This window comes from Ctenopharyngodon idella, chromosome 21 (genome assembly GCF_019924925.1).
Source record: "Ctenopharyngodon idella isolate HZGC_01 chromosome 21, HZGC01, whole genome shotgun sequence".
Classification (NCBI taxonomy): Eukaryota; Metazoa; Chordata; class Actinopteri; order Cypriniformes; family Xenocyprididae; genus Ctenopharyngodon; species Ctenopharyngodon idella.
In genome coordinates, this window is record NC_067240.1 from 16407925 (window position 1) to 16423469 (window position 15545).

General features: G+C 37.9%; 1 protein-coding gene across 3 annotated transcripts; it reads left to right on the forward strand.

The window, feature by feature from the left end:
- Positions 1 to 2050: 2050 nt before the first annotated feature.
- Positions 2051 to 13099, forward strand: LOC127504238 (potassium channel subfamily K member 4). 3 transcript variants are annotated; one of them, XM_051878786.1, is made up of 8 exons: positions 2051 to 2562; positions 5439 to 5555; positions 5733 to 5994; positions 7133 to 7253; positions 7402 to 7562; positions 7890 to 8076; positions 11074 to 11213; positions 11501 to 13099. In XM_051878786.1, exons 3-8 carry the CDS (start codon positions 5806 to 5808, stop codon positions 12158 to 12160), a joined length of 1458 nt encoding a protein of 485 aa, XP_051734746.1. In that variant the 5' UTR covers positions 2051 to 2562; positions 5439 to 5555; positions 5733 to 5805; the 3' UTR covers positions 12161 to 13099. The 3 variants fall into 3 exon arrangements, with proteins under 3 accessions (XP_051734746.1, XP_051734747.1, XP_051734748.1); XM_051878787.1 differs by having other exon boundaries at positions 2051 to 2535; XM_051878788.1 differs by having other exon boundaries at positions 2054 to 2562; positions 11537 to 13099.
- The last annotated feature ends 2446 nt before the right edge of the window (positions 13100 to 15545 follow it).

Consider the following 15545-nt stretch of genomic DNA (forward strand, 5'->3'; position numbering starts at 1 on the left):
AGCGGTTAAAAATCAAACTGTAAATTAGTTAATGTATAGTCATTATGAATGGACATGAATTAAGAATGAATATGAATATTAATAATGAATAACACTGCTGGGCAGGGCTGGATAGGTTACTTTTAAAATGTATTTCACTACAGATTACAAAATACATGTTTTAAAAAGTAATTTGTAATGTATTTCATTAGATTACCCAAGTTTTGTAACTTAATCTAAATACTTTTGCAATACTAATAAGTATGTAACACACAAACAAGGTAATTGTGAGTTTTTATCTCACAATTCTGACATTTTTCTCAGAATTGCGTGATATAAAGTTGCATTTGCGAGTTGTAAAGTCAGAATATAAACTCGCAATATTTAGAAAAGTCAATTCTGAGATATAAACTCGCAATTTTGAGAGAAAAAAGTCAGAATTCTGAGATATAAACTCGCAATTTTGAGAAAAAAAGTCAGAATTCTGAGATATAAACTCGCAATTGCGAGAAAAAAAGTCAGAATTTCAAGTTATTACGCAATTCTGACTTTATAACTTGTAATTTTGAGTTTATATCTCCCAATTCTGACTTTATAAAACCCAATTGTGAGTTTAAAGGGTGTACATTTCTAAATGGGGCAATTTTTATAAATTCAGTCATTTTGTCTTGTGGAATGTATGTAAACATCTGTTATGTGAAACAGCTTATTCAGGACAGTACTAAATAAAAATAACATGCGATTTTTATGATCCCTCTTATTTTGTTAAAATTACTACAATGATGCATATTCTGCAAGGGGTATGAAACTTATGAACAGAACTGTAGCTTAGGATGCTTTTGCAGACTGTCGGAGTCAGAGAATCACCAATTGTTTACATTAATTGCCCGTCACAGTTTACATTAATGTTTAAATGACATTAAAATTCAAAGTAATCACTTTGGTAATCTAAAATACTTTTCAGATGTAACTGTAATTTGATTATCACCCATTTAAAATGTAACTGTAATGAAATACAGTTACTCCCCAACCCTGGTACTGGGTGATAACTGATTTCATGTAATCTGGATTACGTAATCAGATAACAAAAGTTAAGTACTTGTAATTAAATGACAGACAATGCTTAAGCTAGCTAGACTTGTTTGAGCTGTTTTAACTGAAAACAACTTACACTGACATATTTTAAAATATCTCAGTGCCATTGTTTTGTCTCAAGATGCACACCATGCAGTAATGTTTTTTTTTTCTAGGGCACGTTTATAAAAGATACTTAAATGCCCTAATTGAACTAAGGCTTAATCCTGGCTTAGTCTAAGCCCTGTCTGTGAAACCGGGCCATTATGTTTTAAAATATTCATGTGTAATCAGACTACAGTTACTGTTTTATTGATTATATGATTACATGTTATTCTCACAATGGCAGTAAATCAACATTGCAACATTGTATATCTAATCAACTCCTAATAAACACATTGATTAATATTTGAATTATAACTCAGTGAGTCATTTAACCATGTATTGCTGTCTTTGGAAGGCTTTTGTCTTTCAAATATACAAATTCATGTCATTTTATATTTACATGCAACGCAGGGATTCCCAAAAATTTTTGTCAGCTGAAATTCTTTGATCCTCTTTGATATTTGCCCCTGAGAATATAATGTAATGTTTACATTACAACACTTCATGATGGAATATATTTTCTTTCTCTTTGTATTTTTATATCTATATGGTTTATTCTGTTCAAATCAATGTGATAAACGAGTTAGGTTGAAAGTAATCTAAAAGTAATCAAATAGTAGTCAGATTATATTGCCATTTGTAAGTAATCTACCCAGCACTATACATATACACACATAGTAGAAGTTATTCATGTTTTTTTCAAACCGCGTTGTAGGTAGGTTAATATAAATGTATGAATATGATTATAAATTATGAACAATAATATACTATTACATTAACTAATGTTAATCTATTAAACCTTATCGTAAAGTGTTTCCAAATAATCATCTAGAAGGATTACCTATTTGAATGTTTTTTTAACAAATCATTTTTTTGTTTTGTTTTGTTTATGCACATATTTTGTCCCCTCAACGGCATTTCCGAGTAGAAAGTAAACCTTCCTTCTGAACGGAACCGCTCCATTAAACTGGGATAAACCGGGCCAGGAAGCAAATGATCCAAAGGGAAAGACCAATTAGCTGATCAAGCTCAGAATCTCTGCATCGACCCCACCCTTTCCCTTTTTCTTTCTTTATTTCCTCTCTCTCTTTCTCCATCCTTTACTGTAGTATAGCCCTTCCCTGCTCCACTGATCCCACCCTCTCCCACATACACACACACACAAACCCCTCTAACCCCACAAACATGCTGGCAGTCTCGCGTACACTCACTCTCTCAGCTCAGCCTCTGTCTGATTGAGTACCTTTTCATTCTTGGACACTCAGCAACAGTCTCTCTCCATCTCACACACATACACACACACTTACACACCCTCTGGAAGGAATCCTGCAGTTTGCGGCTGCAGTTCTCTGGACATGCCGGAACGTCTGCTCTGAGGTGGGAGATGGGCTTGAGAGCTTGTGTGTAAGAATCTGTTCTTGATTCATTCTGTAATTTTAGTGCTAATGTGAGCAAATGTTGCTGCCACATTACATCCTGGTGGGTTATGTGGTGGTCTGTTTGGAAGAATTATTTACTAATGCTATGTTTTGCATACATTTTGAATAATTGTGCATGAAAATTCAGCTATTAAGTTATAAGTTTAGTGTACTGAGTCAAACCAAATGGACTGTGTAACTATAAAGATGTAAAATAATGTGTATCACAACATCATGTTCTCACAAAACTGATTTTTAAAATTACGCATGCTTCTACCAACAAGTAAATTATATAACAGTAATAGGAAGTTGTGAATATACACAATGTACTGTACTGTAAAAATCGACTTGCATGGGGGTGTAATTAGATATAGGCTATATTTTGGGGAGATTGCCTTTGGTTTGATTAATTTGTAGATCTAATTGCCTGAATGTCTGTATATTTGCTGGTTCACCAGAGCACTTTTTATAGTGAGTTTGCAACTACGCAGTCAGCAGATCCTCCAGTGCTCCGAATCAAACTCTAAACCCAATAACTCCCACAGACATTTCGGCCTCCTGACATTTGAAGCTTCTCAGATCTCACACACGCACATGAGGAGTTAGCCGTACACTCATAAACACAAATACTGTCCTCAATATAAACCACAGCGTATATCATTACAAATATCTCTTCATACTATAAAATAAAAATATGAGAACTATTAAATAATTTGGTCACACAACATGTGATATAAATATGGGAGACCAGGGTTAGTTGTCACACGGGGATGTTGTCATAAGGACTATAAGTGGCTTTTATGTTGGTTTTAAAGTTCAAAACCTTAAATTAGAAGATGTTTTGTGAATTATGTCCTTCAAATTAAGAGTTAAATTTCAGTATCATCATGTTTTTGCAATAGCTGTTAAGGTATATTTGAATTAACTGAAAGCTTGAACTGTATTTTTAATAAACGCCAGGTAGGGGAAGGTTGTCACAAGTGTTTGTACATTTTATAATATATATTATAAAATATAAAATAAATCCTTTGGAAGGAATTACTATCCAAAACCTCAAAAGCTTACAATTACTTCAGTCATTAGGGAGTTATCATGCTTTTCACTACTGATCCAAACTAGTAGTAGTTCCTAATGAAGGATGTAGTAACACATACTATCCACATACTATGTAGTAATGCATCCAATACTTGGATTTGGTAATACTAATGTCATTACTAGATGACCTTCACTTTAGAATTTATTACACATTATGCATTATTTATGTAAATTATGAACCTGTATATAGTAGTTCTTATAGTCCGCTGGGAGGTATGAAAAAAATAGTACTTTTAATTAGCTAATAGTGAACTACCACATTCGACTAAGCACTGTTACTTACTAATTTGGTAATCAGAGTCTCTTGAGTAGTGTTAATATTGCGTTACTCATTGGTTCCCGTGTAGTTATTTATTAATGACGGAATAGTATTCTAAAGTGTTACCTAATAATCAATAACTGCTAAACTGTAATTCTTATTCATGATACTTTTCCTTCACATAATCTTTTATCCACAACTTACACAGCCTTCACAGACACTAAAGTGCTTCTTACCCTCACTTTCTGTAATTTGATTCAGCATATAGTTGAGCTCATCTTCTGTATTGACAAGAATCATCTTTAGAATTGTTCTGAGAGTGAATCGTTCTGTCCTCGTGTCCCAAATTCACCTCTATGTCTTGTTTATTAGGTTTGGTTTGCCTAACAGCTGGTTAATGGTATGCTGTTGCTATTCGGTTAAGTAACACAGAAGACAGATGTGTTTTGTTTTATGAGTTTTGTTGACCGTGAAGGTGCAACCTCTGTGACATGACGGGAGCCACCTGGCCCTCAGTGTGATTCCTGTCAGTATAACTGCTCACCAATAGCCAAAAATACATTTGTTTAAAGTTAGACAAGTATTCAGAGCAGCTTCACATTGGGCACCAGGGCTTTGTGTTTTATGACAGCGTGCCGTCAAAGTCATTTTATTTAAATCAGCAAAAGGACCTTAAAATAGACATTTACTATTCATGTATGGTTTATAAAATATGTATACTACCATTAAAAAGTTTGGGGTCATTCAGCAAGGATGCATTCAATTGATCAAAAGTGACAATAAAGACATTTAGAATGTTACTAAATATTTCTATTTCAAATAAATTCTGTTCTTTTGACTTTCTGTCAAAGAATGATATACAATGTATTAGTTTCCACAAAAAGATAAAAGTACAACATTTTCAGCATTGATAATAATCAGAAATGTTTCTTGAGCACCAAATCAGCATATTAGAATGATTTCTGAAGGATCATGTGACACTGAAGACTGGAGTAATGATGCTGAAAATTCAGCTTTGCCATCACAAGAATAAATCGCGTTTTAGAATATACTCTAAAAAATGGTTATTTTAAATATATATACAACACGAATTCCAGAAATGTTGGGACGTTTTTTAAATTTGAATAAAATGAAAACTAAAAATGTTACAATTTTATGCACAAAATGAGCTCATTTTAAATTTGATGCCTGCTACAGGTCTCAAAATAGTTGGGATGGGGGCATGTTTACCATGGTAAAGCATCACCTCTTCTCTTCAAAACAGTGTGAAGACGTCTGGACATCCAACTTGAAATAAGCTCATTTAGTGGATAAAAGTGTAAAATTTCTCAGTTTAAACATTTGTTATGTTATCTATGTTCTATTGTGAATAAAATATTGGCTTATGTGATTTGAAAGTCTTTTAGTTTTCATTTTATTCGAATTCAAAAAATGTCCCAACATTTCGGGAATTCGGGTTGTATATATATTATTGATTTTCATTTAAATTTCTGAAAACTTGCCCTCAGTGTCCCCTCAATCAGATCACGAGGACGAGGGGTTTCCGTGTGGATACGTATCCAGAGACTCTATACTTAGCACAGACGGAGCTGGACAAGCCAGAAAAAGGAGAAGGAAAAGGACAGGTTTGTGATTGAACGTTTTCTTTGCATAATATTGTGAAAGTAGACCCAACACCAATATTGCAGCTTTAATGGGTTAGACCAAAATCCTCTGTAAAGTTGTTTTGTGGTCACACTTAAGCTTTCACTGTGAAGTGATTGCAACTTTCTTTAATGGGTTCGACTGGTTTTGCACTGCAGTCTCGTCCCCAGGAGGACAAGCACCAGAAGTGGAAAGGACAAGAAACAAACAGACTCCAGCAGACATTCAGCTATGCATTCCTCCACCCTTTTATTTGTCCTCACTGGGGTGCTCCTGTACTTAGTGATGGGGGCTTTGGTGTTCAATGCCCTGGAGGCCCCGCATGAGGAAAGCCACCATGTCCAGTTGCAAACCACCCGTCAAGAGTTTCTGGGCAACTACACATGTGTAGATCCTGAGCGCCTAGAGAACCTGATAGTGGTAAGTATTGTTGTAACTAACAATTTTTTAATCAATTAATTTGATCAATAATTACTTCAATTAATCAGATTTAAAAAAAAAAAAAAAAAAAAATGTTACGGTTACCTATCCATGTTACAATGTTCAAATTGAGGTCTATGAAAACAAATACAGATGTTATGCTGTGCATTACATGCACAAAAAAAGCTTTAAAATATAAGCATTTCATTAAAAAATAAACGACTGTATGTTCACGAAGTTTAAATCACTGTTATTTATTGGCAATTTAAAAACCTAAATTTAACACCCAACAATATTGATATTTTTTATTGCAACATAATTAGCCAACGTCATTTCGCTTTGTCTGTTTGTGTTTTTTGTTATTAAAGGTATAGTTCACCCAAAAATGAAAATTCTGTCATTTACTCAACCTCAAGTTGTTCCAAACCTGTATTAATTTCTTTCTTCTGCTGAACACAAAAGAAGATATTTTGAAGAATATGGGTAACCAAACAGTTGATGGACCCAACTGACTTGCATAGTATGGGGAAAAAAAATACCATGGAAGTCATATTCTTCAAAATATCTTCTTTTGTGTTCAGCAGAAGAAAGAAATTCATACAGGTTTAGAACAACTTGAGGTTAAGTAACTGATGAACTGTCCCTTTAAGTATGTAAATTTAACGGACTTTGTCAGAACGAGCATAATAGACATGCGTGCATGAATTTATGGATAAATATATTATGTGCAACTATTATGTGCTCAAGCACAAAACACAAACCTGACAGGGCAACCAACATGAAAGCATTGAAGCGTTTTATAGTTTCATTTCAACTTCTTTCCTGCTTTTGACAACTTGCACTATTCCCGCAGCAGAAATTTCTATAGAAATGTGTTTCACTACTGTAAAATTACGTCCCTGGTGGAGTTCTCCATGCACAACACACAGACCTGATTATTTGATAATGAAATTCATTGTTGATTATTTTCATTATTTTATTATCGAACAGCACTAGAAGTAAATATTAACTTTAAGAAAACTGTCATTTTACCTTGCAAAATTGGCTTGTATCATGTATTATTAAGTTAAAACAATTAGACATCGTCCAGCGTTTAATGTCTAATCTCTTTTTTCTACACTCCACTGTTTCTATATAGATTGTGGCAAAGGCTATCAGTGTTGGAATTGACCCCAACAATTCCACCAATGCCACATTCAGCACCAGTTGGGACCTGGCCAGCGCTTTTTTCTTCTGTGGCACCATTATCACCACCATCGGTATGGGATTGCCACATTACTGGCTGAACACACCTGCATGTTTAAGTCAAAGCCTGGCCTGGCCTCTGCATTCTGGGGATCATTGGCACTGTGAAATGTCTAAATATATCTGACATCAGATCACAGCAAGTGTTTGTCTGTGGTCCAGGTTATGGGAACATCTCTCCAAAGACAACGTGGGGTCAGTTCTTCTGTATCTGGTATACACTGGTGGGCATTCCCTTGTTTGGATTTCTGTTGGGTGCCGCTGGAGACCATCTGGGGACGTCGCTGAGGAATGCCATTGCTAAAGTTGAAGCTCTTTTATGGGTAAATGATTATGAATACAAACGTAATCTCACTGGACAATTGTTAACATTTACAGAAAAAAAAAGAGTTCACTGAATGACTTGGGAGACATAGCATGAAGACAAAGAATTGATTTAGTTTAAAAGGACTGAACATTTGGATTTAGATTAAAAACATTTTCAGCCAACATGACAAACATGTCACATTTCCACTTCAGAATAAAAAATAAAGTTCAGAATAAGAAAACAGTGATAGGCTTCCATACACATTCCTGGCTCTTTGTCACAATTGCTTATTTCAAGATTCTCAGGACATTTTTCTTCAGTCTTCTTTATCTTCTCCATTCAGAAGTGGAAGGTGAGCCCAACCATTGTGCGTGTCATCACCGCTTTGCTCTCTATCCTGCTGGGCTGTGTTCTCTTCATCTTTGTGCCAATTTTAGTCTTCCAGAAGGTTGAAGATTGGTCTCTGCTAGAATCAGCCTACTTTGTGGTCATCACCCTCACAACAGTGGGCTTTGGAGACTATGTTGCAGGTACCACTGAATGAAATCCTGAAATGTTTCCTCACTTGTTTTCCATGTAATCGTTCCTCATTTGATGCTTTGCAACAGTTTTATAAGTAATTTGCATTTCATTTTGAGATCAAACTGAATGAAACGTCTCAGTTGCATATGTAACTCTTGTTCCCTGAAGAAGGGAATGGAGATGTCACGTTGGAGAAGACCGACAAACTGGGAATCTCGCCAGAGAGACCAATCTACTTTGAGTAAAAACTAAATGAGCCAATGCACATTGGCATGCGATATTTGCATCTGACTGCCATGCCTAGTCGCATGGGTATTAAATGAGCAGCAGGTGCAAGCACATATCAGCTTTTCGCTTTTTTTTTCGCCGAGTGGTTCAACTGCTTTGTGCTCTACAATCTACAAGAGTTATTCTTCGAGCCAGTTCTTCAGTTAGAAGCTTCAATGAGGTCTGATCGACATCTGGTTGTCGGTCTATCCTTCGGCACTCCCCTCGACGATCAGATGTCGATTGATGCATCGAAGAGTGAGCCTAATCTCACAGGGGATGATGATTCGGCTGCGTTGCCTTCTTCGGGAACAGTAGCGTTGTCCAAGTCAGACCATGAGTTCATGCCTATGCTTGCCCGGTCCGCCGAGAGGGTCAGGCTCATGTGGAATCCTCCACCGTGTCCCGAGCCCTCAAGGCTGGACGATTGGTTTCTCAGGACGGCTCTGGGATGTGCGATGTCCATTTTGGTGATCCAGGAGCACCATCTCTGGCTGTGTCTGGCTGACATGAAGGATGCCAATAAAACTCGGTTTCTAAATTCCCCCGTGTCCCAGACCGGCCTCTTCTAACACTGAGACCTCGGCCCGGCTACATACCCAAGGTTCCTACCACTCCCTTTAGGGACCAGGTGGTGAACCTGCAACTGCTGCCCTCGGAGGAGGCAGATCCAGCCCTAGCTTTGCTCTGTCCCGTCCGCACTCTGTGTCTGTACCTGGACCGAACTCAATGCTTCAGGACCTCAGACCAGCTCTTTGTCTGTTACGGAGGCCAGCAGAAGGGAAAGGCTGGGTGACACTTAACACATCCGCTAGGTTCTATAGCATCCATTTTGAGCCGGTATCCTCCTGTGTTCTCACCTTAAATGGGTAGAGGCACTGAGAGGCCCTGGCCTAGTGTCGGCTTGCTGTGCCTTAATGTGCACTTTATATTGCTCCAGAGGGCAAACCCTGTGAGTTCCTTCATCACTCTCAGCAGCCAGATGTGGTAGATTGTCCGGCGCCAGGCCTTCACTCGATGTATTCTTGAAAGCCGGTGTTAGGATGGGTGCACATATGTAGTGACCCTGAGGGGATCACATATGTGTATTGTCCACGATATAGCTCCTAATCGGAATCCTGTGTCTTTCCCTTGGCAGAGTCCGCTCTGCTGTCTCTGCCAGGTGTAGTCCTCCTAATCTGGGTGAGAGCTACCTCAGAGACTTCCATATGCAGTACAGCCCTACAGGGTTAGTCTGTATGTGTATTCTCCACTTAGAACCTCCTGTGGAGGATGTGGCCTCTGCAGCGTTCCTTTTCCTAGAAAGGGCATGCTTTCCCAGTTTTATCCAAGTTCACTGAGTGGGCAGTGATCGCCTTCTCTGCGTAAGCCCTGTCCCATCTCCCAAAGGCACAGAGGGATCAAGAGGCTTACTTGGAAGGGGCAGCATCAGTGGTGCTTTGGTAGGGATTCCCAATTCGACGTTCCCTTTCAGTTGAGAGTGACCGACTGAAAGGGAATGTCTAGGTTACATATGTCACCCTAGTTCCCTGAAGGAGGGAACGGAGACGTCACGTCACGTCACGTCGCCACAGATGCCGTACCACTGCTGGGGTACCAGGTCACCTGCTCGGCTTCTCAGTGAAAACCTGATATGCGCTTGCACCTGCTGCTCACTTTTACCCACGCGGCTCGTTTAGTTTACACTCAAAGTAGATTGGTCTCTCTGACAAGATTCCCAATTCGTCTTTCTTCTCCAACATGATGTTGAGAGTGACCGACTCTAAGAGAAATAAGATTTACACCTGTAATTATCTTACTTGACTTCTTGCTCAAGACGTTAACCCTCACTGAAAACCTCATTTAACCTTGGCACATTCTTCCATGAAACATGACAAAAACTTAACCACTGCAGTCATCTTGAGGTGGGTGTTTAATGGGTTGATTGTTCTATCAATGGTTCAAATCCACCATTGACTGCATTATTTAACAGGACATTTTGGTTTGGTTTTCAAATGGCAGAACTGAAACTCCAAAGCGACGACTTGCAATGCTAAACATCTTACCTTTATCTAACAAGAAACACATGTAAAAGGATAGTCCATCCAAAATGAAAATTCTGTTATCATTTACTCACCCTCATGGCATTCCAAACCTGCATGACTTTCTTACTTATGCAGAACACAAAATAAGATATTTCAAAGAATATTTCAGCTTGACTTTTAGTATGAAATTTAATAGCACCCAAAACAATCAAACTCCAAAAAAGGACACAAAGGTAGCGTTAAATTAAACCATAATGATGATGAGCCATGCGATGAACAGATCAGAATATCCTTTTATTTAATCTCAAATCAAATCAAAACATTTGATCAATGCACATATACACAGACTACATCTAATATGGTGACGCAAACCTGAAACATCATCTAATGTCAAACATTATCAGTTCATTTTTGTATTTGTTTGCGTTAATTAATGTTAATTAATTAAAGGCTTAAAATAAATAATTTAACACTACCTTTATGTCCATCATGGAGCTTGAAAGTCCCATTATTGCCATAATATGGACAAAAACAGTTGAAATGCTCTTCAAAATATTTTCTTTTGTGTTCCACAGAAGAACTAAAGTCAAACAGGTTTGGGACCACATGAAGGTGATGAAATTATTACAGAAGTTTTATTTTCTGGCGAACTATCCTTTTAATTTGAACAAATTACTTGATCTTTACGTATTCTGTACATTTCTTGTCCATCAGGTGATGGCGAAGCAGGTGAACATCACTGGTACAAGCCTCTGGTGTGGTTCTGGGTATTGTTTGGTTTGGCCTACTTTGTGTCCATTCTTTCCATGATTGGGAACTGGATTCTGGTTCTTACCAAAAAAACCCGAGCTGAGGTAGGCCTATGATTAAATCATGATGTAAATTAATTTTTTATAACCAAATGGCTTGTGCAGTTTAGGGCAGTGCCTGGTCAAAATCCCTGGTCAAACACAGCACTGCAACTCAAATGGGATCATTAATTTCTCTCTCAATTCCCGTCCCTTCTATCTCCATGATAACCTTCCATACATTTTCCATCACACCCGTAATTCATCTCCACAACTCCTATTAACCTAAAATCTGTATCAAATTTCAATCATTCTGCTCCTGGTGACATACAAATCTCTCCATAACTCTCAAGCCTTTCCATTTCTCCTGCCCTACTTTCTGCTCTCAGATGGAAGAGTTAAGAGCACACGCCTCAGACTGGACTCAGAACATCCAGAACATGTCTGTGGATTTCCGTATTCCCGGAAAACTCGAAGATCCTTTCAAGCGCAGCAGGCGAAAGCGGCGTCACAGGCGCCACAGACGCAGTGACAGTCAGGGTGGAGCCGGAGAGGACGGGAGAGATGAGAACGAATCAGAATCTGGCTCCTACTCGGGTTCATCGGATGAGTCGGAAGGCAGCTCTGAGTCAGAATCGGAGGTGACCGAGACGGAACGGGTCCCAGGGGGAGAGGGCAGTGGCAGAGGAAAAGAATTAGAGAAAGAGGATAAGCTCCAAGACTCGCCCAAAGATCCCGCCATCTCTCAGCCATTGGATTACTTTGGGGAAAATCTTGCGTATATTGACGAGTCCTCAGATGCAGTGAGTGGGAAGATTCACCTGGACCCCCTGCTGGATGTACCAGAAACGAACCCAGCTTCTAAAGATAGGCCCAAAAGGAGACGTCAAAGGAGACACTTGAGAAGGGATCAACAGAAACCCAAGACCCCTAAAACCAGTCCAAATGAACCAGAGATTAAAGCGCCTAATGGAGACATTCGGCAGAATGACCCTCCTGCACCAAAGCTGTGAGCGTCCAGGTAATTATGGGGTTTGTAGTTCCTCAAAAAAGACCCAGTCCTCCTCTTTGGAATAAAGTTTTGCAATTGCTAGCTTTAGGATATGCTGTGCTCCATTGTGAAGGCACTTGCTGTTATTCTCAGATTTTACTGGGACAAAAAAATAAACTGTCCATGTGTGTAAAATGAGAAGAGGAGAAGAAGAATCCGGTCTTGTCAAGTCTTGGACTCCTCAGCATGAGTGAGAACTTTTATTGGGTAATCAGATAGAAGCCTGATGACTATTTGTCATTATGTACAGGAAGGCCATCGTGATCAGACTCTTAGTGCCATCTACTGGACGTTAACTGCATATGACTGACTCATTTGTTTATGGATGCACTGACTGTCAATGAATGTTTTATTCTGTGTGCCTTTCACTCCTTTCCTAACATCATAATAATAAAGGAATGATAGCTTGTTACTAATGTTACTAATCCAACTCAGCTGAGACTTACAGCTTGAGTTCATCAAACTGTAATCTTTTTCTATTACTGATAAATAACATTAATCTACAGAAGCCTGTTTCTGCCTCAAGTAAAAAAAGAGGTAATTTGGACTTTATTTCTCATAACTGTATAATTTTATATATTACACACAGCACTTTATATCTTACAATGTGACTTTTTCTACTTTGTAATTGCGACTTTATTTCTGTCACACTTGTTCAGTTGTGTTTAGTTTTCATGGACTATTGTTTGTTTTCATTCATCACATGTATTCCTTTATTTAAATTTTCCCGCCACTCATCAGTTTCCATGGACACTAATCATCATCACAGCTGTTCGTCTTTAGCTAATCACATGTGTATATTAGTTCCTTAACTTCACTCAGTGTTTGTCCGGTCTCATTTACGTCAGCACTTGTCTGTACTACCCGTTGGATGTTTATTAAACTCTGCATTTTGAACTTATATCCTGATCATCTTCTTCTTCCTCGTACCTGGCTGACAATTTCCCATAATTGTGACTTAAATGATTAGTTCACTTTAAAATGAAAATTAGCCCAAGATTTACTCTCCCTCAAGCCATCCTAGGTGTATATGACTTGCTTCTTTCTGATGAACACAATCAGAGTTATATTAATAGATATCCTGATGCACCCAAGCTTTATAATGGCAGTGAATGGGATCTTTGGCTGCGTTTACACTGGCACAAAAAATCCGATCTTTTGCTCACATCTGACACAGATCAGAATTAGTTGCGCACGTGTAAACACAAAAATCCACACGAGATCCGATTTTTTCGCATCCGATCTGATCCACTTCCAAATGTAGTTTTAAATCCGATACATATCCGATCTCTGGACATGCGACCTAAGTCTAAACACGCATATCCGATTTCCATTGGAATTCCAAGCCATCACAAGGCGAGGGCGGCACGTTTGCTCACTAAAAGGTAGCTTTAATGTTGTATTATGAAGCAGACGTGCTTGTATGCACTCGCACTAAAAAATTCGCAGCTTTATTATTGAGGTGGGAACTTTATATGTGATCTATTTTTCTAGAAAGAAATCGCGCACACACACATACATTCAGCAGCTGAATTTCAACCTTTGCCCGGTTAATTTAAAAGAGACCGCCGTGTTGTTTTTCTTATAAGCCAAAAGCTTCACTGTAGCTACTCTCTCTCTCGCGCGCGCGCTCTCCCTACCTCGCTCGAATTAATTAAAAAAAAAAAAAAATGGAATTCTAAAACTGATAACTGTAGATAAAATATCAAACGCAAATTACCTTTATTTTCCAGTCTATATATTCGTTAAGTCAGAATTTGCGCTGCAATACATCCATGACACTGACAGCTGTTTACTTATCCATTCTGACAGGAAATCATGGCCACTCGACATGAAGTATATAAATAATTTTAATAGCACGGTCATTCAAAACCCGAGGGTCTACTATGTGCATGTAAAACTATCAATGACAATCATTTTGGGGCAGGAAGTAATGTAAACACAGATATCGGATACCAGTCGCGTTTAAAGTGAATGTAAACACACTGGCCAAAAAATCGGATGTGGTCAAAAGATCGTATCTGTGCATTAAGACTTGCAGTGTAAATGCAGCCAATGAGTATGAAGCTCAAGAAAGTGCATCCATCTATCATAAACGTACTCCACATGGCTCCCGGGGGGTTAATAAAGGCCTCTGAAGTGAAATGATGCATTAATGTAAGAAAAACATCAATATTTAACAAGTTATATGCGACATCAGTTACGCTTTTTTCGTAATTTCAATATGCAAGAGTTTTACACTTTCTTTATAAGTTGAATACGAAGGCAGTCTGGTGGAAGCTAGATATTTTACTTTATAACTTGTTAAATATGGATATTTTTCTTACACAAACGCATCACTTCAGAAGGCCTTTATTAACCCCCCGGAGCCGTGTGGAGTATGTTTATGATGGATGGATGCAGCCGATGCACTTTCTTGAGCTTTATACTCATTGGTCCCGTTCACTGCCGTTATAAAGCTCGGATGCATCAGGATATTTATTAATATAGCTCAGACTGTGTTCATCAAAAAAGAAGAAAGTCCCACCTAGGATGGCTTGAGGGTGAGTAAAGCTTGGGGTAATTTTCATTTTAAAGTGAACTAATCCTTTAATTCTCACATATATCTTGTAATTTTGACTAAATCCCACAGTTGCTACTTTGTCTTGTAATTATGGCTTTATTTTTCAAAAATGCGACTGTCTCACAGTTGCAAGTTTATTTCTCATAATGGTGACTTTTTCTCATAATTTCACGATTGCAACTTTAAAACTGGCACTTTATATCTCACAATGTGACTATTTCATAATTTTATTTCTCTTAATTGCAATTTCATCCCTCACATTTGTCATATATCTCATAATCATGAATAATCGTAAAACAGTCGCTACTTTGTCTTGCAACTTTATTTCTCAGAATTGCAACTTTGTCTCACAGCTACAGTTGGCACTTTATGTTTCACAATTTTTCATAACTGCACCCTTATTTCTCATAATTGTTATTTTAACCTCACATTTGATACTTTATGTCTTGTAATCGTGACTTTATTTCCCATAATTGCATCTTTGAATATTACACAATTGTCCATTTATTTTGCCATATGTCTCATACTTGTGACTTTAAATCTCACATTTGCTACTTTCTCTTGCCATTGCAAATTTATTTCTCATAATTGCAACTTTAAATCTCATATTTTAAAGTTTGTTTCTTATTATTGTGACTTTTTTACTCTGAGGCAGAAACAGGCTTTCATAGAGAATCTGTGTTCAGACTACTCATGACTTTGGTGTGTGTGCACATTTTCCCTTAACTTAAGTAATTCGATGAGTTCAACCCTGCTAGGAACTAACATGAAACCACATCAGGAG

Coding starts and splice junctions, on each gene's coding strand:
- LOC127504238 (XM_051878786.1), top strand. CDS start 5,806: ATGCATTCCTCCACCCTTTTATTTGTCCTCACTGGGGTGCTCCTGTAC. Junction 7,254..7,401: donor CACCATTATCACCACCATCG/GTATGGGATTGC, acceptor TCTGTGGTCCAG/GTTATGGGAACATCTCTCCA. Junction 7,563..7,889: donor AAGTTGAAGCTCTTTTATGG/GTAAATGATTAT, acceptor TTCTCCATTCAG/AAGTGGAAGGTGAGCCCAAC.